Below are 23,969 nucleotides of genomic sequence, written 5' to 3'. Positions count from 1 at the left end.
TAAAAAGTACTTGTGGCGCTTCTCTTCATTACCTCTACACGTCCCATTGATCATGCATTACCCAAAATCTATCCACTCGAACAGCCTCACCAACCTACAATAATGGATCCAAATGATACAACTACTGTAAACGAACATTGCCAAAACAGATGATCCTCTGTTTCAATGTTGCTACAACTTGCAACCAAAACAACAGAGCCCAATGGGCTTCACTAGTAATCTTCCCTACAATAGCCACCAAGTGATCAAAAGATGAATCCTGGGACATGCATTGCACTGCTATAACTTCTTCCAGTTGAGCTCTGGTCCATGCTTGCATTCACTGCCTTCTAACTTGGCTTGTAAGCACTTCAAACTACAAACAGTCCATGATAATCATGATTCTACATTCATTGGCGTTCTTCTCCCTCTATTAGGGGTGAGCAAACAGTTTATTCAATTAAAAATCAAATCGAATAAATCGAAATTTTAAATGAAAAATCGAATCAAAACTGAAAATTTCAGTTTGTTCTTTTGATTATTTTGGTTAAAACTGAATTTCAACACACTATATATATATATTATGTATTATATATTAAAATATATATATTATGCAATATATATGTGTGTATAATAAATTGTATATTTCAATATATAATATATTATACATATTATATATGTATTATATGTTAATATATATAGTTTAGTTAATTCAGTTTTTTATTAACTGAATTCCAAAATCTTAAAACCGAAACCAAAATTTTATAAAACTAAAAAACTGAATCAAAATAACCAAAAATCAAAAAAACCTAAACCAAAACTTTGGTTTTAACGGAATAATGCTCGCTCTACCCTGTATCGTTTCATATGAAGTTCATGCCATCAATAAAAGAAATTCATTCAATCGTTAAGGAGTACTTACTTTCATTTCATGATCAGTAACGATGACTGATGGAGGGTGATTTGGCCTGACCTCTTAGCACGGGTACACATGGGTGTGATCTTGCTCAAGCAATGACTCAGTATGACAGTACAGCAAGCGCAACTGCAACTCGGAGGGAAGGGCCCGCCGAGTTCAGCCTGACAACTCGGCGGGATAAGCTACTCGTCGAGAGCCGCCTGACCTGCACCTCCTCCCCGAGGCTAAGATGTTCCGAGCTACCTCCGAGCTTGGGGCCCCTTGACCTTTCCTAATGCCCGAGCTCCTCCCAGTGGATTTTGGCCATTCCCAAACAGGAACACCCCGATCCGCCTCTAGATACTCCGAGGTAAAGACATCTCGGGCCGGGCAGCTCGGTGTAGCTTGCCACGGGCAGCTCGCCACTTGCGGAATAGCTCGGCACAAGGTAGCTCGCGAAAGAGCAGTTTGGCATATCGTAGGAAGATCTCCTGCCCGACCATCGTACCCGACAAATCTGGGGACAACAACCATGTCCCTCGTCAGACAGTGTCGTGCCTGCCACCTTTAGAGGGTGCCTTACACCTGACAAGCACGTACCCTGCAATGACGGCCACACGCGTGCCACCTCAGCCTTGCCTGTAACGGCTGCGGCAAGATGACAGTGGCGGTTATACCTGCCCTGTCAGAGGCTAGTGGGCCTGATGCAACCGAATTCTGTTATAAGAAGCCCAGTCTCAAGGAACAGAGGTAACTTCCACATACTCGCGCTATCTGCACTCTTAGCCTTCATCCTCTCTTTGCATCTTTCACAGAATTCTAACTTAAGCGTCGGAGTGTTTCCGCCGAGCAAGCCCCCGGGGATCCTTCATCTTCTCTATCTCAGGTACCTTTCAGGAGCCACGCAAGTGCTAGTTAGGAGTGACCATTGGAAAATAAAAAAACTATTTGAAATGTGACTGTTTTGAAAAGTTGTGATGAATTTAGAGAAATGATAAAAACTAAAATAGGCCCCGTGGGAAGGGTCTGGAATGAGTTATTTCGATTTTAACTATTTAATTGGGCAAAATTGGAATTCTATTCTCATTCCTGCTAGAATGTCATTCACGCATTTGAAGAAACGGCCATTTCCTACCTCTCCCTTGAGAATAAAATTCTATTATTGATGACTCTCATTCACGCATTTGTCCACTCGTTTCCTTCGTTTACGACTGCAAACGAAACGGACCCTTGATAAATTCCCAAACTTAAAAATACATACAACTCAAAAGCGCGTCTTTGGTTTGTGAAAAAACGAAGGAAACGAGTGGACAAATAAACATGCTTCTGCTAAGCCAAGCTCCAGTGAGAGCTCTTTCAACCAGTAATTGCTCCTTCTCATCTCCTTCACGAATCCCAACTCTAAATCCAACTCTCTTCTCCAATTCAAAACCCAAGTTTGCATCCAGAAACTCTAGGAGAACCATAAATCTCACAGTCACAAATGCAGAAAGAGATGGTGGTGATTCAGCTTCTGCAACAAAGCAAGCTTTCTCCAGCTCCTCGCAATCTCCTTATAGCAACGATGAGACTGTTTTTGTCGGTGAAGAAGCCGTTCCACTTGAAGGTGTAATTCAGTTCGAAAAACCCAATTCACCTTCCAAGTTAAATAAATGGGGGTGAGTCAAATTTTGTTCTGTCTCCCTTTTCTCCTTTTCCCTCCATTTTGAATTCTATTATTTCGAAGACTATTTTCCCCTATGTGTTCTGTTTCAGTCGAATTGCTCTTATGGCTGGTGGGGATGTTTTGGCTTTACTTTTGTTTTCTGCAATTGGAAGATTCAACCATGGTTTCCCAGTTCTTAACGTTGAGACCCTGCATACTGCGGACCCTTTTATCGCCGGTGGCTATTCTTTTTTCTTTTTCTTTCTTTTGACCTATGAGCAAATGGATTTTGTTCGGTCTGTTATTGAGAGATTTAAATGATTTGGCAGGATGGTTTTTAAGTGCTTACTTCCTTGGAGGTTACGGAGACGACGGGAGAGGAAGCAACGGTTTGTCAAAAGCTGTTGTAACTGCCGTTAAGTCATGGGCTGTGGGGATTCCGGTAAGTTTCATGCTTGTTGCCATTTGAATTGGGTGTTTATCCTTGTAGGGAATATTTCGACAATAAATTTTTAGAGTGTGGTTGCCCAATTGAAAATCTTGAAACAGGGATGTCATTTGTGGAATGTGAATGATGAAGTTGAAGTGATTATAGAGTAACCAAACTAGGGTTTTCTGAACTCATAATTTAGTAGTTATGCAAGCATTCAAGGAAGGAGATGTGGGAATGGTGAGATGTATTACTCTTGAAATCCTCTTATGGAATGTCTAAAAGTAACCCATGCATACTATCAGTGTCTATGACAGTCTAATCCTTTCTGTTACAGTCGCAATATTTCTGACTATTCTAAACCACATAAACTATCTCAGTATCTCTTATAGTGCAAATTATAACTTCTCTATTGCCTCGTTGTTGGCTCGATTTGTTGCATGGCATGAATGGCTCACTTTCTTTTTTTTTAATTGTTTTTACTCACTTCCTTTTTCTTTTAATTGTTTTTGCTTCATGATTTCATTTACAGTTTTACATAGGGAGATCTCAGTGATTGTGCATTTCTTGATGGTTCTTTAGTCCTTGTTTGTTTGCATTGCAATTATTTGCAATGGTGCAAAAGTATGGGAGTGCAAATGAGTTGAGTGCAAATTCTGGTCTACTTTTGTTTTATATTTTGCTTTGTTTTGTTTGTTTGTGGTGCAAATGAAGTAAAATAAATTCTGAAGCAAAGTAAAGTAAAATCTGAATTTAAAGTGAACTGGAATTTGCACTCTTCTCATTTGAGCTCCCATGCATTTCAGTAGTGCAAATAAAATTTCACTGCAGTGAATCAAATGACAATTCTACCAATATAATTAGCAGCTATTCAAAATCTAAACTTGACATTAACTTGATTTCTCTGATTACTTTCTAGAAGACAGATGGATACAGTTTTTCACTTTTTAAAGGGAAATCTAAGTTTAGGCCCCCTAGTTTCCTTAAATTCCTATTGAACTTAAGGAACAGAACCCTCTATTTTGGTTACTCACATGGTCAAACCTGTAGGAAAATCTTAGCCTGTTGTACACTTTGTTTTCTCTGTATGCTCACATGGAATCCAAAATATAATAAGCTTCTATTGGTGTTTATGAGAGCCTAATTTAGACTGTTACCCAATTCAATCACAACTATAGGAATCCCTAATAGGTGCGTCTCTAGCACATTATAGCCTTAAACCTTGTGACTGAAATGACACAAGACACGATGTGCCAGTAGCAGAAGGTTACATGCACCAGCTGTACAGGTGTCGCTACATGGGTAATTCATGTGATGGAGGAAAATAAAATAACTTTGCCTATCAATGCAACTTGATCAATTGTATATTTTCTATGCTCTGCTGAAGCACATACTTTGCCTTTTTTTTTCTGGAAGGAAAAGTGTTCATTTATGTTTATTTATTTCATCTAGAGAATCTTTACTGACAAATGGGTCCCTAGGGATCAGATCAGTAAGAGAGGTAAACACAGCTCTGCTTGGTAAATGGCTATGGAGGTTTAATGAACAGACAGAAAGTTTATGGAGAAGGCTGATAGTAGCCAAATATGGGTTGAGTAGCAGGGATTGGGAAACAGAGGAGATAAGCTCTCCCTATGGGTGCTCAAACTGGAAGGCAATACAAAAAAATCCAGCCCCAGTTTTTGAAGGGAATAAAATACAAAGTGGGAAATGGTAGGAGGGTTCTCTTTTGGAAGGATGCCTGGTTTGAAAAGGGCCCCTTAATGAATGCTTTTCCAGACCTGTTTGAAATCTCCACAAACAAAACTGCAACTGTTGCTGACTGTTTGGAAAGAATGGCCATTTCTCTTGGAACCCCCAGTTCAGGAGAAATTTAAATGATTGGGAGGTGGCTTCTCTAATCAGATTGCTCCAGTTTCTCTATGACTCGAACATACCTGGAATAGGGGAAGATAAAAGAACTTGGAGCCTTGAGAAATCAGGTGTGTTCTCTGTAAACTCGTTTTTTAAAGTAGTTTCAAAGGAGGAAGACATCTCTTTCCCAAGTCAAAGAATATGGGTTAGAACTGTTCCTTCAAAGATAGCCTTTTTTGTTTGGTCAGCAGTGCTGGATAAGATTCTAACCAAAGACAATTTAGTCAAAAGAGGGTTAGAAGTGGTAGACATAACATGTCCCCTATGTATTGGGAATGTGGAATCATCTAGTCATCTGCTGTTACACTGTGATTTTACTCACTGGATGTGGTTAAGAGTGGTGGAATTATTTGGTGCTAAACTATGTTTCCCAGCGGATGTTAGGGGACTCATAGAGGCTTGGTGGCTGTGGTTCAATAAAGCTGGAAAGGTGGCTTGGAATATTATTCCCGCAGCTGTTCTGTGGGCTGTGTGGAGTGAAAGAAATAACAGATTGGAATTCAAAACTCAAAAGAAGATGTTCTGAGGAAAATTCTAGGGATGACCACTCATGGCTGACTGTACACTCGTTGTTTAATTGTTTTGAGTTTAATTTTTTGTTAGTAAGGAATGGTTAGTTAGTTTTTTGTTTGGGGGTTTGAGGCTGTAATGGGCTGTTTTGGTTTTTTTTTTTTTATAGGAAATGGCAACTTTCATTAGAGAATTGAAAAGATTACAGGCTTACCGCCCACAAAATGGATGGAAATAAAACAAAAACTTACAAACAGGCCCAAGACAAAGCCTCCCTAGTAACTCCTTTCTTAGCTAAAGTGTCAGCCGTTCCATTTGCTGACCTTCTTACCCATTTAAAATGCACCCCAACCTCCCTTTCTAAGCTAATAATCTCTCTTAGAGCTGTCTAAGAGACCACACTCCCAGGTTTCCAGCTTGCATCCACCCTATTACCATCTTGGAGTCTCCTTCCACTTCTAATTGCTGCATTCCCCATTGTTTCGCCAGTCTCAAACCTTGAAGTAAGGCCATTACTTTTGCCCTTAATGAATCTCCCACCCCAATTGAGCCCGAGTAAAGGGCCAAGACTTCTCCTTCCTCATTTCTGAACACAAAACAGCCCATTTTGGGTTTGTGTATATCCTATGTTCATTTGTCTGTGTACAGGGGTTTCTGTAATTGATTTTTTAATGAAATCACTATACTTTACAGCTTTCAAAAAAAAAAAAAATCATTTGAGTTAGTTCTCTTATTTGGCTATGTACAATGGACCTGAGCCTTAATAGAGTGTGGCAAACAGGACTAATATAGCCAACCCTGTGAAGTTGGGATAAGAGTTTGTTGATTCATTGTTTTTTTTTTTTTTTTTTTTTTGAGAAAAGCTGAAAAGGTAACAGGGTTTTATTTATAAGAGAGAAATTACATGAGGAGATGTACAAAGTAAAGGGGAAACCCCTGGGGATTACATAGGAATCAAACTGTCACTATATAATACATCCAAATGTGCACCTATTTTAGCTAAACCATCTGCAATAGAGTTTAGATCCCTTGGAATCTAAATCAAATGGCTTAATCTCCATGGACCACCTTCTTTGTCTCTTAGCCATTTTATGGTATTTGCTGAATCTCCTGAAATGGTTAAATTTTGAATGCCCATGGTTCTAAGTTCTAACTATTCTGATTCCCATGAGGGCTGCCAACACTTCCGCCTTGGTGGAGTCAGCGACACCTATTGGGCCACTAAAAGTCCAAATAACAATGCTCCTTCCGTCTCTTACTATGCCTCCTATACCAGCTGCTCCTGGATTGCCTAACGTGTTCCCGTCAAAGTTTAGTGTCATCCCTCCTTCCATTGTTCTTGCTAATATGCAGGGATCAGCAGGGGAGGAGGTTGAGTAGAAGAGAAGAAACTGAGCACTTCTATTGAGCTCAGTCACTGAGAATCCTCTTAAAAGATCAGAATTGATGGCCCAAAGATTACAATGAAGAGTGATTTGAGAGACTAGCTCCTCATGAGATTTTGTCTTGTTATCAAATAAGCTATTGTTTCTTTCTTCCCAAACACCCCACATCACTGCTTGTAGGATTGTCTGCCAATAGATTTTACCTCTTTTACTTAATCCTCTGCCTTGCCATTGTTGAATGAAATCCTGAATATTTTCCGGGGTAGCCCAACTATAACCCACCAACTTCAGGAAGTGAACTGGCTCGTTGGTGTGTTAGCTGGTCTGTTCCAGTGTTGACGCGGAATTAAATCCCGCAACCAGCACTTTGGGGAAAAAAGGGGCCAGGGAGAAGTTATTAATGGTGCATAGCACCGAATACCCAAAAAAAAACTTCAGGAAGTGGTGCCATATTTTCTTGGTTTCCTTGCAGTGGAGGAGTTTCATTGTAAATAAATTAGTAGAAGAATTAGAAGATTTTGTCTTTTGCTGATCCAAAAAACCAAAACAAAAATTTGGAAGAAAGTAGTAGGAAGAGTTGAATTAATGGAGTTGATTAGTTTTATATGACCACTGTAACATTATGCCTTTGCTCTGTTTGTTATCTTCTCACGCAAAAGTGTCTTGCTCTGCATCTGGCAGTACTTTATGACTTAATGGAATACTGCTGCAGCATGTAGCCTTATAGAAGTCATTTTCTGTATTCTAACATCAAGACGTTATGCATGTGGTTCAATCCTTAAACCACTGCACATATTCACATATGGAGCTTTTAATTCTCTCATCCTATATCAGGATGTCTTCAACAAATTTTTGCAGAAGTCACTGATGAGGATACTTTCATCACCTTCAAAAGTTTGTAACTTCTGATGTCAAAGATTTAGAATGTGCAAAATTAATGAGATAAATTGTTGTTGATGAAATCATCATAAGACAAAGAAAGGACATTGTCTTTCAACCCTTAGAAGCCTTTGTAGGAACAGACAAAATTGTATATTTGTTTTTCCATCAACAGTCAAGCTTTGTGAGAGCAGGCAAGCTTGTTAACTGATAAATGAAAGGCCAAATTTTGCAATCTTGCAGAATAATAGATGATCTCCAATGGTCACAGAAAGAGGAAGGAATTACTGATTCAAATCTTTGCCCAACTGGTCCTTAAAGCAAAGGAGAAAACCCTGCCCGCAAAAAAAAAAAAAAAAAAAAAGAAGGAAAAGAAAAGAAAATAAATGATACAGAGTTTCGCAATGGAAGGCATGTACGCATCCAGATAAAATCCATTCGGTGCAGCCATTTCTGTCAATACCCATATGGGAGAGAGTTGGTTGAGGGGGATATGTATCCCAGAAGGTGAAGAACTGAAGGTGCCTTTCATTGGAGAGTAATTGAACAGGCAATCCTAAGAAACTGTTGGAAGAGACCAAAAACCATCAAACCTTACTGTGAAGAGCCTTCCAGTCAAGACAGCCACATGGCCAAACCGCCAAAATCGAGTGGCAAAAACCACATTTGTTTCAAGCATGAGGAATACCCTTCTAATACGAAATCAGATTTCATTTGGTAGCCAATCCAATACAGTTGGGAAAAGGCTTGGCTGAGTTGAGTATTTGTGAGAAACCAGAAGATATAAGGTGGAAATTGTAAAGCAAGGTTTGGCTGAACGCCATGGCTGTTCAGCAGGCTGTGGAGCCAATGATAAGGTTCCACGCCAGTATTTAAATGCATGGGGCCTGCACCTTTTACAGTGGGGCACATGAATTTATTACTGGCGTGGAACCTCATCATTGGTTCCACAGCCTGCTGAACAGCCATCCTGTTCAGCTAATCCAAATTCGAAATTGTGATGGATTGGATATATTCAACTCAACTCAATTCTGCTTTGTTCAGTGCCATGCCCGTTGTTAAATTATTTTGATGGACTGGATACAAATCTACTTTGTTCATGTCTGTCGTTAAATTATTTTGATGGACTGGATATTTAGCTCAACTCTATTCTGCTTTGTCCTGTGCCATGAATCTTGTTCCACCATTCTGCTTTGTCTAGTGCTATTCCATTTCCATTGTTTAATTATTTTGATGGACTGGATATAAATCTGCTTTTTTTTTTTTTTTTTTTTTGATACGTATATAAATCTGTTTTGTTAGACACCTGCCCAAGGTAAATTGTTAATTGATGTGGTTAAAAATAAGTATTGCAATTATTAGTTGAATCTTGAATGCAAAATTGTCAACCAAAGATGCACCTTGAACCAGATATAATATAGAATTTTTACAAATACCAGCAAATGTGCATGTGCTTTGCATGTAGCAGTTTAGATGATGACGATAATATGTGTCTATTCTACTATAATTTTTTAATATTTCTGTGTATAAAAAGTAACTCTCATTTACAAAACTTATTTTTGTTTAATATGATGAATATAATATTAGAGATTTGCCCAAATGTTTTCTACAAAATTTCTGTATTTTTTTTTGCATTTTTTGTTTTCATATTTTTTAATTTTATTATTTAATTATGATATCAAGGGTTGACACATTTGACTTTGAAAGGTTGAACTGTTGACCTGCCACCAAACAAGAAAACGATTTCATTTTTGGGTTGGTTTAAAATTTTTTTTTCATTTCCATCATCAATAAAAACAATTCTTATTTATCACACTTGTTTTTCTTTGATATGATTAACATAAAATATTAGACATGTGCCCAAATTTTCCTACAATTTTTTAATTATTTTATTTTTAAAAAATTATTATTTAACTATGACATTATGAGTTGATCCATTTGACCCGAATGGTTGAATTGCTTACCTACCACCTAGACAGAAAACCCATTTCATTTTTGGGTCAGTTTTAAAAAAAACATGGGTTTTATATTGTTAAAAGTATTGGATATAGATCTAATTAGTAGAATCTATAGGTGAGAAAAAAATAGCTCGAAATATAAGATTTAATGAGAGAGAATGGAAAGGTTTTATGGATAGAGAGAATGAGAATTAATACTTTAAATATAAGACTTATGAGAGGGAATTGAATGAAGTGAGAGGTAGTAGTTTGAATTACATTTTTTGCCCTTACTATTAGAGGGTCCAAATTCAAAAATAGGGGTATTTTAGTCAAGAGCAAAGTTTCACAAGCTCATTTGTACTTTTAATAATAGTATAGATATAGATTATATTCAAAGATTTTTTAACATCATGTTATAAGCTTATATATTTCCTAATTTCTGTTCTTGATATATTCCTTTCTTTGTGTCAGCTTATCTATTGATGGCATGGATACTTCTGAGGTTGCTTTGCTCCTATATAGGGCATTTAATCGGTTGTATCTAGAGCAGAAATGGATCCATATGAAGTCCATTTTATTATAACCCGAACCAGATCCGACCCTTTAAGTCGCAAGTGTATCTACGTGGGTTGGATATGGATATAAACCCAATCCAGTTTTTCTAGATTCGCTACTCCTTAATACATGTAAAAATATACTCATAAGAGATTAGATTAGAGATTTACTCAATTGTCTTCAAATGTAACTAAATCCCTAATAAATTCGAGGACAGATATGTAGATATGATATATAAAATATTGTATTTTATAAAGGCATCCGGATCCAAACAGTCTCCACTACATGCCATACTTCTACATACTCTGAAAGAAGCTTTTGTTGGGTTAAATAAGAGGGATTGTAGGGTTGGTTTATTGATAATCTTGGAAAGTTTTTCATGTGATTCTTTCTTGAAGTCTCTTGTTAGATCTCATCATCCTTCACAAAGTATTGCAGTGCAAGCACTTTGGTAAAGATTCACACCTCCAAAGGGTAGGGCTTTCTGTTGGAGATGTTTCATCAAACGATTTAATACTTGTGAGGTCCTGGACTCTGTCACCCCACATGTACTTTTTATGTAGGGCAAGCTGTGAATCTACCTCTCATTTACTAATCTCATATCTATATGTTGCTAGCTTTCGGTGACATTCTTTTCTTTGCTTGGAGCCAGGTGGAGTCTCCCTCAAGATGAAGTCACTTTATTCTTGTCTTCAATTTTCTTCCCAAAAAGGAAAGGGGAAAATATCATTTGTTAAGAGTATGAGACCGTCAACCTTATGTAAAGTCTAGGAGGAACACAGTGCTACAGTTATTTCTTGACAAATGACAATAATTGGAAGCTGTGATTGGAACTATTTCCACAAGGGTCATTCTTTGGGTAAAAAACAAAGGAGGTTTCACCACATTTACTGTGAAAAATTTTTTTTTTCAAGAACGGAATGTGGTGACAGGTGCTTCATCTAGAAAGGAGAAGATGATTTCTATTTGGACACCTCCATGACAAGGTTGAACAAAGCTGAATTTTGATGGGTGCAGTTTGGGCAACCCAAGGACTTCAGTAATAGGTGGTTCCTTCATCACTTCCATTAATTGGATGTTGGAGTGTAGGCCATGGTGACACCTACGTAGAATACCCAAAAAATTCCATTGGGGCTTTTTTTTTTCCTGGGTTCCACAATCTGCCAACTCTCTTGCAGACTTGTGCATGCAGGGGGGCAAGGGGGGGGGGGGGGGCATATCTTTTATATTCTATTAGGGTAGGAGTGGTCACTCATAGTAGGGGAGTACTATTAAACTAACTTGACTCCTGTTGTAAAAGCTTAAAATGCTGTATATACTTTTTTTTTTCTTTTAATGAATAAATTTCAAAAGTTATTGATAAAATACTGTCCTTCGTATGTTAACTTGCATGATTGGAAATTAACAAATTTATTATCCAATATGTGATGTTCCACGTTCCCATGTATTGGAAGATTAGTTTTAGCTGCCCTTGTATCCCAAGATTCTGATGTAAAACAGATCCAACTCCCAGACACATCTAACAGCCCAACCTGTGCACAGTGCTTATACAGTGCTTATAATGGAACTTTTCCATTTTACTAAAAAAAGAGCTTTTCCCTTTTGTTATATATAATATAGTACAGGCTTTGGTTTCGAAGTCAAAATTTGTTTTGGAAGATCTTTGGTTGCTATGATCCTTTTCTGTTCATGGTCATATAAATTTATTTTTGGATATGAATTCATTGTCATATAAATGTGCACAACTTCAATCAAACCTATGGCGGGTTTGTGAGTATTAACAGCGCTGAACAGAGGAGTAGAGAGGAAGGAAGGAGAAGAGAGAGAGGAGAGAAGAGAGAAGAGGAGAGAGTTTTGGAGTCAACAATCATGACTGGTGGCGCCATTTTATATTAATATATATATATATATATATATATATAGTGTGACCATAATTAAAGGGGAAAGGACCCTTATGCCCCTACTTAAGTTACAGCACAAAAAAATAAAGGAAAAAAAATTACTTTAACTAGTCCAAATGGACCCTGACTCAGCAGAATACAAACATAAGAAATAAAAATAACATTCCAACACTCTCCCTCAAGTTGGGACATGGATGTCAATCATGCCCAACTTGTACACAAATTATTATGCTGCACATGATGAAGGCCCTTGGTGAAGATGTCTACAAGTTGTTCCTTTGAACTGACATATGGAGTGCACACTTCTCCCCTCACAAGCTTTTCTCTAATAATGCTTGCCCACTTCAATATGTTTTGTTCTATCATGGAGGACTAGGTTAGCAACTTTGTTGTCACAGTAGAGTGACATAGGTTTGTTAATTGCAAAACCCAGCTCTCCTAACAAGTTTTTTTATCCACATCATTTCAGTAGCTCCATGAGACATGGCTCTGTATTTTGCCTCAGCACTGGATCTAACGACCAGACTTCGCTTCTTACTTCTCCAGGTGACTAGGTTTCCTCCCACAAAGGTACAATACCCACTGGTAGATTTTTTGTGATTGATTGCCCCTGCCCAATCAGCATCTGGAATAGCAAACCAGCTCCTGGGAGCTTCTTGAGATATCTAAGGATTCTTTTTGCAGCTTCAAAGTGAGTTGTCTTAGGGTTATGCATGAACTGACTAAGGACACCCACTGCATAGGCAGTATCAAGTTTGGTCATAGACAAATATAAGAGCCTCCCTACAAGTCTCTGGACTTTCTTCATATCTTTCAAACACTCCCCCTAACTGTCTCCTAGCTGATGGTTGGGTTCAATGGGTGAATCAATTGGTTTCACTCCCAACTTGCCTGTATCCTTTAATAGATCTAGTACATATTTCCTTTGGGAAATAAAGATGCCCTTTTTAGAGAGGGCAACTTCAATTCCAAAGAAATAACGTAAGGGGCCTAGATCTTTCACCTCAAATTAAGTGGCTAGGAATTTCTTCAGCTTCTGTATTTCAGTCTTCCAGTCTCCGGTGATTACTATGTCATCAACATACACAATTAAAGCTGCAATTTTCCCTTCACCTTTCTTAACAAACAAAGTATGATCTGACTGGCATTATTTGAATCCCATCTGGTGTACAGCTAAATGAAACCTACCAAACCAGGCCCGAGGTGATTGCTTCAACCCATATAATGATTTTTTTAACTTGCAAACCTTCTGCTCATTACCTTTGGCACAGAAACTTGAAGGTTGAGTCATGTAAACCTCCTCCTCTAGGTCACCATTCAAGAGTGCATTCTTGATATCCAACTGGTGAAATTCTCAGTCAAGGTTAGCTGCCAGTGAAAGGAGGATTCTGATCGAATTCATCTTGGCTATTGGAGCAAAGGTCTCTGCATAGTCTACTCCATACACTTGTGTAAACCCTTTGGCCACCAATCTAGCTTTGTACCTTTCTATTGAACCATTAGCTTTATGTTTTACTGTGAATACCCACTTGCAACCCACTGGTTCCTTCCCTTTAGGAATATCCACAAACTCCCAAGTGCCATTTTTGTGTAAGGCATTAATTCCTTCATTCCTTCATTGCATCTGTCTATTTAGGTTTGGATAAAGCTTCTGCCACATTCTTGGGAACAGAGACACTGTCAATAGAGGAAAGGAATGCACGGTATGAAGGTGAAATATGACCATAGGACACAAAGTGAGAGATAGGATGATTAGTAGTACAAGATCCAACACCCTTTCTCTTAGCAATAGGACCATCAAGATCATTAACAACAAGGGGATCAATGTTAAGAGGTTCAGGCATATCAATGAGAACAAGTGTACATAGCTGATGAGGAGGATCTACCTCTAGAAAGTCTGATGATATTGGTTGCATAGTTTTGGGTTCCATAGTTCTTGAATTCTGTTGGTTCTTATGGTGGTAAAGAAAGACCCGAAATGGAGAAGGATCAGGAAGAGGAGGTAGTTAAACCGAGAAGAAAGGTTGATTCTCAAAGAATGATACATCCATGGAGACATAGTACTTGCATGAAGTAGGATCATAGCAATGGTAACCCTTTTGAGATAACGGATAACTAAGAAAAACACAAGTTGTGGCACGGGGATCGAGTTTACTACAAGTAGGAGACAAGTCATGAACGAAACAACGACACCCAAAGACACACATTGGGCTTGGGTTTTGTGCTCAGGCCCGGCATGAGCCCGGGCCCACATCAGGCCCGTAAATTTTAGGGCCAGGCATGGGCTTAATACTTCAAGCCCGGCCCGCATATATTTTAAACTTACACATTTTGTGTATAATGTATACATATGTATACATGTTATTTTACATTATATTATATATTTTATATATAAATATTATAACATGACACGTATAATTTATATTATATGTAATATTTTATATTATATAATGTATAAAATAAGTTTATATGCATGTTATGTCATTTAATATATTGATATGTAATGTTTTATATATGAGTGACATTGGCCCGGAATCAGGCCCAGCCCGGCCCGGGCCCGTATAGACCTGAGCTAAGGCTTATGTTTTAGGCCCGGAACCCTAGGCCGGGCCGGGCCCGGGCCTAAGCTATAGCCTTTATCATAAGTGCAAAGCCCGGCCCATGATCACCCCTACCTTATACTCTAGTAGTCGAGATGGCATATGGTTGATGATATATGCAACACACATAACAACATCCATCCAAAAGCATTTTGGAACATTTATATGAGGTAGTAAACCACGAGCTACTTCAAGTAGATGATGATTTTTCCTTTCAGCAACACCGTTTTGTTGAGGTGTCCTGGCACAAGAGCTTCGATGAAGGGATCCACAAGAAGCAAAGAACTTCGTGAGATCACTATGGAAGTACTCTCTTTTGCATTGTCCAATTGGAAATGTTTCAGTTTGGAATTGAGTGAAAACCATTCGTTGAAAGTCTTTCACAATCTTTGGCACTTCATCTCTAAATCACATAGGATAAACCCAAGTATATCTAGAGTAGTCATCAATCAAAGTAATGAAATATTTATATCCAGCATTAGTAGGTAGAGAAATAGGGCCCCAAACATCAGAATAGACAATATGAAAAGGAAATTCAGATCTTTTATTTCTTAAAGGAAAAGAATTTCTACACTGCTTGCTCAATTGACACGTCTGACACTACAATTTACTAACTGACAAAGACTTAAACAACTCAGGAAACATAAGTTTTAAAGACTCAAACGAAATATGACCAAGACGGTTATGCCACAAGTAGGCATGACTTTCACTAGAAGAACTTAAGGACTCTGTAGTCACAAGACCAGCTTTATTCTCCAACATGTAGAGGCCATCCACCATGCTTCCTCTACCAACCGTTTCCCTTAAGGTCAAATCCTGAAACACACATGAAGAAGGAAAGGTCACTGAACAATTCAAGGAATAAGTAATACTGCTAATGGAAAGTAAATTGATAGGTAATTTAGGAACATACAACACATTAGAGAGGGTAAGACCAAGAGGAAGGGAGATGGTTCCTTGACCGGTTTTGGTGGAAAAAGATCCATCAGCCAGTCTCACCTTACCTCTCCCAAAGAGGAAGTTATATGCCTGAAATAAATTTGACTTATCAGTCATGTGGTTTGAGGCTCCAGAGTCAATTATCAAAGGGGAATCAGATGTATGTGATGACACATTGAAAGCAGTGGCAGTGTTACCTGATGTAGTCGCAAAGGAAGTAGAAGGAGTAGGGCCAGAATCCATTTGGCGAAGTGTCCTACCATATAATTCCAAGTGGTCACAAAAGGGGTTGATGATCTCTTCCTTGGGGTCAGAACTAGAGTGTCGCTCCTGGGGTACCATGGGACTAGTCTCTTGAGATGCCACATTTGCTAAGTTATATATATATTTTTTACTCTACTGGGTTGGCTTCTTACTCGGATCAGACTTCTTACTCAATTCCTAAGCCCATTTAGGTTTGCCATGAAGATCCCAACATGTGTCTCTAGTGTGCCTGGACTTTTGACAGTGAGTGTACCAAAGTTTATCTTTGTCATCCACTCTCTTCTGTGAATCACCATTTTTAAAAGAACCTCCAACATTTGAACTTGTACCTCCTCGGGCAGCTAGTGCAATCAGTTCCCCTTCTATACAATTCATCACACTTCTACTCTCTTCAGATTGAACTAGGGCATAAACTTCTTGAAATGAAGGTAAGTTCTTACTTCCTAATATTTGTACCCTCATGGATTCATATGTAGGATTCAGCCTCAAAAGAAAAGCAAATACTCGTTGCTGGGAAACAAGTGATTTGTAGGCCTTTGCATCCTCATCACACTTTAAAAGTCTTCCTTACTTGTGGCAGCATGGAAACCAAGAACTATGACATCACCATACTATTTTTTTGGTCCTATCTGTCATGTTTAGCACTACCAGTCTTTGGTCCCTTGACTTTACCATTAATATACCCAATTTTTCTTCTAGCAGTAATATAAAGTTTAATTCCCCTAGACCATTCAAGATAGTTCAGTCCATCAAAGGGGATTACAAGCCATGGGGAAACTCATATCCATCCCCCCACTCGTTCCATTTTGACCTCCTGAAATTCCTGAAGTTGCAGAATTCTTAGAGGGCATGATTCAAACACTTTTCAGACCTTACACACACCTTATGATCCCTCCTATCACCAAAAAACAGTCCTAGAAACACACTAAGATGAAACCCACATTGCAATCTGGACACTATCTGACCACAAACCAGCATAGATTGTCCAAAAAAGGCAAGATTTTAGGTTGATCTCAGAGCTGAACTGACCTAACAGTCACACTCCACCAACTTCCAGATCACCCAAACACATCGACTGCTAGGAGGGGTCATAAACCAGTACGGTTACACCACAAGGGGTAAAAAGTCAAGTCATCCACGGCCTACAGATCTGTATTCTCAGATATGGGATCACACGATCCATAAAAAAGAGGTTCGAACCTCACAGCTTCTCAGAAGGCATTCAGCAGCCTGGATTCATATGGTTTTTTCTTGGTACACGACCAAGATAAAAGTAAAAAAAATTTAAAAAGATCTGTACCGGTCGTAGGTCTGTACTTTTGATCTCAGTTGAAGAAGACAGCAAGTTGAGGAAATGGAAACTTGTTCGATCTGCTCACAGGCCTAGCAGAACCACTCTGATACCATATTAACAGCGCCAAACAGAGTAGAGAGGAAGGAGAAGAGAAGAGAAAGAGAGGAGAGAGAGTTTTGGAGTCAACAACCATGACTGGCGGCGATAGTTTATATTAATATATATATAGGCCTATAGGGTGACCATGATTAAAGGGGAAAGGACCCTTATGCCCCTACTTAAGTTAGAGCACAAAAAACAAAGGAAAAAAACTACTTTAACTAGTCCAAACGGATCCTAACTCAGCAGAATACAAAACATAAGAAATAAAAATAGCATTCCAACAGTGAGAAAGAGAAACCTTAGGGAAGTAGAATCTGGAATTCTTCATTCTTTCAATTATTGTTTCCATTTATGTGAGCAATAATGTTTAAGACTTCAAACCATGGAACCTAGGGTCTTTCATTCTTCATCAATCATCCCATGAAGTCCTTATGGGATCAAGTTGCTTTTTTTTCCCAGTGAAATCCCATTGGCAGTCCTCTGAACAATGGAAAATTAGACCCTTTTTTCTTTCTTTTTCAGTAATGAAGCTTTAAAGAAATTAAAAATGTGCTTCGAAAATGGAGAAGGATATGGTGTTTCAACTTCACATTTGTGAAGTGAGGAGAAGAAAATTGCTAAATTGTATTGGATGTTCCTGTTAACCTCAATACTCATGCATAAAGTTTATTATGCAACATATTTCCTTCCTCTTTGTAGTTCCTTGCAATATCTTCCTGCACTGTTTTAATAAAGCTGTTGATCTAATTCCACATCAGATTAGCTTATAAAATTCTCTTACACCCTTCTTTCAAATTTTACTTTCCTGTTCCATATATTTCTTTTTGTCAATAAGAAGAATGCTGAGATACACGATACTATTACTTATTCTCTCCATATAGCTTTGATATTTGTTTTATTTTCTTTGGCAGTTGGGGTTAATAATTAGGGCAGCAACATCAGGTCATATTCCTCAAGTCAGCTTTATGATGGTAACTATGGGAAGCACTGCAACCTTGTTAATTGGATGGAGAGCTCTCTTATTAACTGTTCTACCTGGTGACAATAGCAAGAAGAATGATATGTACAAACAGGGGAGCCCCTTTGAATTGTTTGAGGTGAGAATTAATTATTTCTTCCAACTATCTCCTTATGTGTTATACTTGGATGACTAAGCCTTTGTAGTTCCACTAGTATAGGCTCCCTGAGCTTAAGAAGAATTAAAATAACTTTCAATTTTATGAAGTTTAAATTTATATCTTACATAGATGACAAATTGACTATAACTCTATGGCAGGATTCATTGAAGGAAAGTTTGCTTTTTTCCTTTTTCTTCCCTTTTATTGGAGTGTGTCCCCATGGGCTGAAGGCATCTGGTCCTTATATTTGGGGAGCTCTTAGCTACAACCAAGGATGAAAATGAAACCTTAGTATGTTTCAAGAAGTTTTGTTGGATTAAATAAAAGTAAAATAGATACATATAGATATTTTTATTTTTGGCATCTATGATTTTTAGAGGGTAAGGATATTGGGCTAAAGGTTAAGTTATAATAGGTGCAACAAGCAGAAATATGATTAAAAATTCAAAATGTTATGTATCCAAAACTTTGGCTGGAAATAAATGTTATAGTTTTACACAGTCAAAAACATTGACTATAAGAATTCCCAATTATACAGGTATATTCCTTTGATACCTGTACATACATAGTGTACCAATGTCAGACACGATACTTACCAAATACTCTATAGCATTGACACTTGTAAAATATGTAAAGTTGTATATCTTAAAAATTGTATTATAAAACTAGATATAAAAACATGACATTTAGCTTCAAACACTAGATACTTGTCAAATACTCTATATCATTGACACTTGGCAAGACATAAATCTTGAAATGACATTTAGCTTAAAAAACTAGATGTAAAAACATGATATAAGCAGGTCCATGATTTGACTGTCCAGTCAATGTTTCTTTGACAGTTTGACCAAGTCAACAGTTATTTGAAAGTAAGGGTTATAAGCACTTTTCTGAAGGTTAGGTATTTTTAGAATGATGGAGAACTCATGCTGGTCGAAAGTTCTTTGCCCAATCTCCCCATATATTTATCATTGTTGCATAGTCAAATTAATGTAGAAAAATGATTGGCAAAGCTACAACAGGACCAACTATTGGGGCAGGAGGAATTCATGTATAGGTACTTGGTAGACTAGGACATGGTGTGCTCTTCTATGGCAGGTGGAGGTTTAGGTCTTAGATCACCCTAGTTAGCATTTCTGCAATGGGGAAATGGTGGTAGCATTTCAATGAAGAGCTTATGTTTGTGGAAGGGATTACTGTAGCAAAATATGGAATCAGTAATATGCAGTCAGACCCTCGGAAATGTCACATGACAATAATCCCTCTTTTAACAAGGAAATCACACTTAAAGTAGGCAATGACTCGGGTGCGGTGTTGAAAAAGCTTGCCAATGAAACACCAAATGACCCCAAAAGTAATAATGAAAACGAGGGGGAATAACATAAAAGCCAAATATGTGCAAACATACTTGCAATGCATAAACGGAAGTGTTTTATCCAATCCCCGTTGATAAAGCACAGGATAAAAGCATGAGCAGAAACTTTCCAGTTTAAGGATCTTTGTATGCTGCCTTCTACTGAAATTTGAGGGCCCAAAAGTGGCCTACTAAAATTCCCCTACTTTTCTTTTTAGGCCCCATTTGTTTACTGGTAAATAAGCCTGGGAAAGTTGGTCATGGTAAAATCACCTTTACTTACCCTAGGTAAAACTTACCATTTCCCACCTGGGAGAAACTTTTATAAAACATAAGGGGACAACTTTGCCCATTTTAATACTAGCTTTTTATGGGTAAAAATGTCATTCTGTTACTTACCTGGGAACGAAAAGAACATGGGTAAGTGAATTTACCTAGGTAAGTGCACTTACCCAGGTAACTTACAAAGTTGTAAACGAACAAGGCCTTAGTTTTTGGGAATAGTTTGATGTGAACTGATTGATAGATGTAGGGGCAAGGAGATGTGACACTTCATCAGGGAAACCACAATGGTAAGCTTCCAATTTGAATTCCTTGTTTAAGTTGATGCCAAGGTTGACAAATGCCATAGTGTCCTTCCCACCTGATGCACTAAGAGAGCGGGGAATTGTTCTGGTCTCATCTTCTGTTGTAGTTTATTTTCTGGCTTGTGGATTGTGGACATGTTTCTAACTTTGTTGGTCCTATCAATTCAGGGCCTTTATTTCTTTCCTTGGTATTCAGTGCATTTGGTAATATGCTTATATTTCTCTTCCTTTCTTTTGGTGCAATAAAATTCTTGCTATATGTTAAAAAATGCCCTTCAGTTAATCTTTCTGAAGTCAGTGGGGAGAAATTCTATGTATTGGGCAATTACAATTCTGGGAGAACATATAGCAAAAATTTTATTGGGTATCCATCCTGATCCTAACATATTACCACTGGTATCGCACACCATTTTTTGCTTAGGAGGAACATCACATTTCACTTAAGGCTGAGTTTGGAAGGAGTACAAATGCAAATATGTAGAGTGCAAAACCTTATATTTTTGTATTATTTTGTATGTACTTACACTGTACATATTTGCATTTGCACTCTTTCCAAACTGAGCCTAAGTGATAACAGGTTGGGGATGGGACGGGTTTGGGAAATTGGGAGGAAAAACTAAATTGGTTTGGGATCATGGGTGCTTAGGCAGGTGTGGGAATGGGAAGGGCAATTTTCGTGGGTACCCTACCCATTGCCATCACTAAGCTCAATTTATTTTTTCTTTTTTAATAATTGTCCCAATAGATCGTTTCCCTTTCTACATACCATTTGAAAACAAGGGTGCGCCTCCTACTTTCTAAATTTCTGCCACTAAACCAATAAAAACCATTGGAAAACAGTAGGTCGTTTCCCTTTCTACCCGTTGCCATCCCTAATCTCAATTAATTTTTCTATTCTAGATTCGTCTGTGAAAAGTCTCAGATCAATAAAAATCAATTAAACCCACATCCTCTTTGTGTACATGCAGGTGTACACTTGTGTAATTTAGTCACCATTACAGCTACTGGGTACATGAAAAGAAAAAAAAAAGGTTCAATGATATATTTCTTTAAATTATAGGCAATTTCTATATTATACTTTTTCAGTGCCATAGCATGACTCTAAATTCTGTACTTCCAGTTCTTAGTTTATTGATCTATTTGGATTTCCTTATGAAGCTTAGTCCGTTTTGTCTATTATATAATGGAAATAGGTGATTGAGTTCACCATTTTTTTCTTCTTTTATTTTTTGTTACACACACCTGGTTGTTTGATAGTTTTTTTTTTCTATTATTAATATTATGGTAAAATCTTGGGCTGACAAGCATAAGAATGTGGGCTTGCTTAGGTCGTACAATGGCCATTTCGTGTCAAAAAAAAAGGCCAAATGGTAAGTTTGTATCCAGTCCACCCTTCCCTAGACCCCGGACGGCTGGGACCAACATTTGGTAGTGACCTTTTTTTATTGCTATTAGTAATTATTATTTGTTTCACAGAGGATGGAGAAAATTAAATATGTATGCACACTAATTCTGTCCCTGGGCAGTTGGACAATTTGGAATTATGGAAGGAATGTCCTAGACCTGCTCAATATAGGATATTCAGTTTTATATGCTTCTGCACTACTATACCACTGCAAAGTGCAAACCAAGTTGTTGATTATGATAATACTGAAAATTCTAGTTGTTGTTGTTGATGTTGCAGTTGCTTACATCGTTAGTACGAAGGTGGTGATAGTAGCCAATTCTCATGTGCTTGTATCCAACAGTTGATTTTCTCGTAAACAAGCACCCAACATGAATGAAAGTCCAAGTTTTGTAACATGTAGAAGGTAAATCACAACTCTTTTTGATTCATGTAAATTACAGCTTGATACTCGCATGAACATTTTGGGGCTATTTTCTAGTTTACAATTTAGAACATCTGCTGCTTGGTAAAAGGGGCAGCTATTTTCTGTCAGCTGTATGAATCCTTTTTCTCTATTTTACCATGTCGAAGAGCTAGCTGTTCATATTTATAGTAAACCCTTTGATTCCTATTGAAATTTTATTCATGTGAAGCATTTGAACGACTTGAGAGGAAGTGGTTTCGGTGAAGTGACGGGATTTAAGATTGGATTTGGATTTAAGGTTTAAATAATTAGGTTGGGTTCGTCGGATGTTGCTGGATATAATCTGAATCTGACCTTGACTACAGTTCTACTCCCAAGACATGCAGGAAGTTCTGAACTTACACCAACCCTACCCAATCAAGTGAATCAACTCATCAAGATAAAATTAGATTACAAAACTAAGTAGGAGTTGGTAGCAATATTAGGATTTTATGAACTTCAACCCCCTTGCTGGCATCACTGGTGGCGTATTGAATTATCTGTAGTGGTGTATATCGTTCTCTGAAGTGAAATGCCCCATTTTGTGAATATATTTTCCTCGGTCTCTGTAACTTTATTTCAAAAACGTTCGGCCCATCACCCCACACCACATGTTTCAGATCATTCACATAGCTTTAACTTGCCGAATGGGCAAGGATGAATAACATTGTATCATTTGGTTACAATGTTTTTGTTATGGGCTTCATTATTTTTAGAATGAAAAAATCGCCCTATAGGCTATAGCACAAAAATTAAGGTAGCTTGCAAGATAAAAAATAATCATGTCTCATTTTGCTCATTTTCATTCTTTAAAGAAACTCTATGTTGATGGTCGTAAATTGCTGGCCTAAGTCTACAAAAATCGTCATCATAGATGTTTATTAGAATTTATGTTAATGGACATTGATCATTGGCCATCTATAGGTTCATACCATCAGTTTCAAAGACTTAGGCTGGCAGTTTATGATTGTCAGAACAGAGTTTTTTTTTTTTTGAAGAATGAAAATGTGCAACATAGGTTATTTGTCAGTTTGAAAAGAATTCATTTTTTAGAAAAAAATGTTCAATTCATAACAATATTTTCTCATTCTGCCTATTTTTACTTACTCTTATTTATTTTAAAGTTTCATTTTGAATAAGAATGAAAAATAATGAGTGTTGAAGCAAATACAACCTTAATGACCGAAAATGGGTTTTTCCTCCTATCTCTTATTATTTGGCGTATTTAGTGACTCTGAATTTTCTATCCACGAGAACTCTGCCCATATCTACTCACAACACACTACCCCCATGAATTAGGAACATCTCCCCTGCATAATATCATGCATGAGGATGAGATGTTCTCCATGTGTAGCTGCAATGTTATGTGGGTAAACAGGGCAGAGTTTGTGTGGGCAGGAGATCCGGACTCTTGTTTAGTGGTGGGTTCCAAAAACAGAAACGCAAATTTGCTAGTGAGTTGATGTGTGCACTCGAAGGGATATAAAAGGTGGGGCCGTAGCGCTTTTTCCCCCGGCCAGTAGTAAATCGGTGATACTCTAATAAATACGAGCCGTTGTGACAAAATTTAGCCAGCCAATAGGTTAAAACTGAACTGGGATTTGTCACTTGTCAGGGAAGAAGTGGCACCAGCACCTCCTGGTCCTGGTGGCAGGGTCCGTTCATTCGGGACGTCTGGTTAATTAGGTTAGGTGAACAACACTCCATGAAAAAAGCAGTCAGTCTCTCTCAGTCGGGCCACAAACGACGGACACCACTCGTACATATTAACTGTGTTAAATAAAATATCCATCACATTTAATAGATTTATGGACTGTTAATGCCA

General features: G+C 37.9%; 1 protein-coding gene across 1 annotated transcript; it reads left to right on the top strand.

Annotated features, from left to right (window-relative positions):
- The first annotated feature begins 2,059 nt into the window (after positions 1–2,059).
- LOC104609068 (uncharacterized) lies at positions 2,060–22,298 on the top strand. Its single transcript, XM_010275277.3, has 5 exons — positions 2,060–2,535; positions 2,633–2,760; positions 2,852–2,964; positions 18,147–18,332; positions 21,979–22,298. The coding sequence occupies exons 1-5, from the start codon at positions 2,198–2,200 to the stop codon at positions 22,006–22,008; spliced, it is 795 nt and encodes a 264-aa protein (XP_010273579.1). The 5' UTR covers positions 2,060–2,197; the 3' UTR covers positions 22,009–22,298.
- Positions 22,299–23,969: the final 1,671 nt, after the last annotated feature.

Source organism: Nelumbo nucifera, chromosome 5 (assembly GCF_055504915.1).
Source record: "Nelumbo nucifera cultivar China Antique chromosome 5, China Antique-T2T, whole genome shotgun sequence".
In the NCBI taxonomy this organism is placed as follows: domain Eukaryota; kingdom Viridiplantae; phylum Streptophyta; class Magnoliopsida; order Proteales; family Nelumbonaceae; genus Nelumbo; species Nelumbo nucifera.
This window is presented reverse-complemented; position numbering and strand designations above follow the sequence as displayed.

Coding starts and splice junctions, on each gene's coding strand:
- LOC104609068 (XM_010275277.3), top strand. CDS start 2,198: ATGCTTCTGCTAAGCCAAGCTCCAGTGAGAGCTCTTTCAACCAGTAAT. Junction 2,965..18,146: donor CATGGGCTGTGGGGATTCCG/GTAAGTTTCATG, acceptor TTTCTTTGGCAG/TTGGGGTTAATAATTAGGGC. Junction 18,333..21,978: donor GCCCCTTTGAATTGTTTGAG/GTGAGAATTAAT, acceptor TTGATGTTGCAG/TTGCTTACATCGTTAGTACG.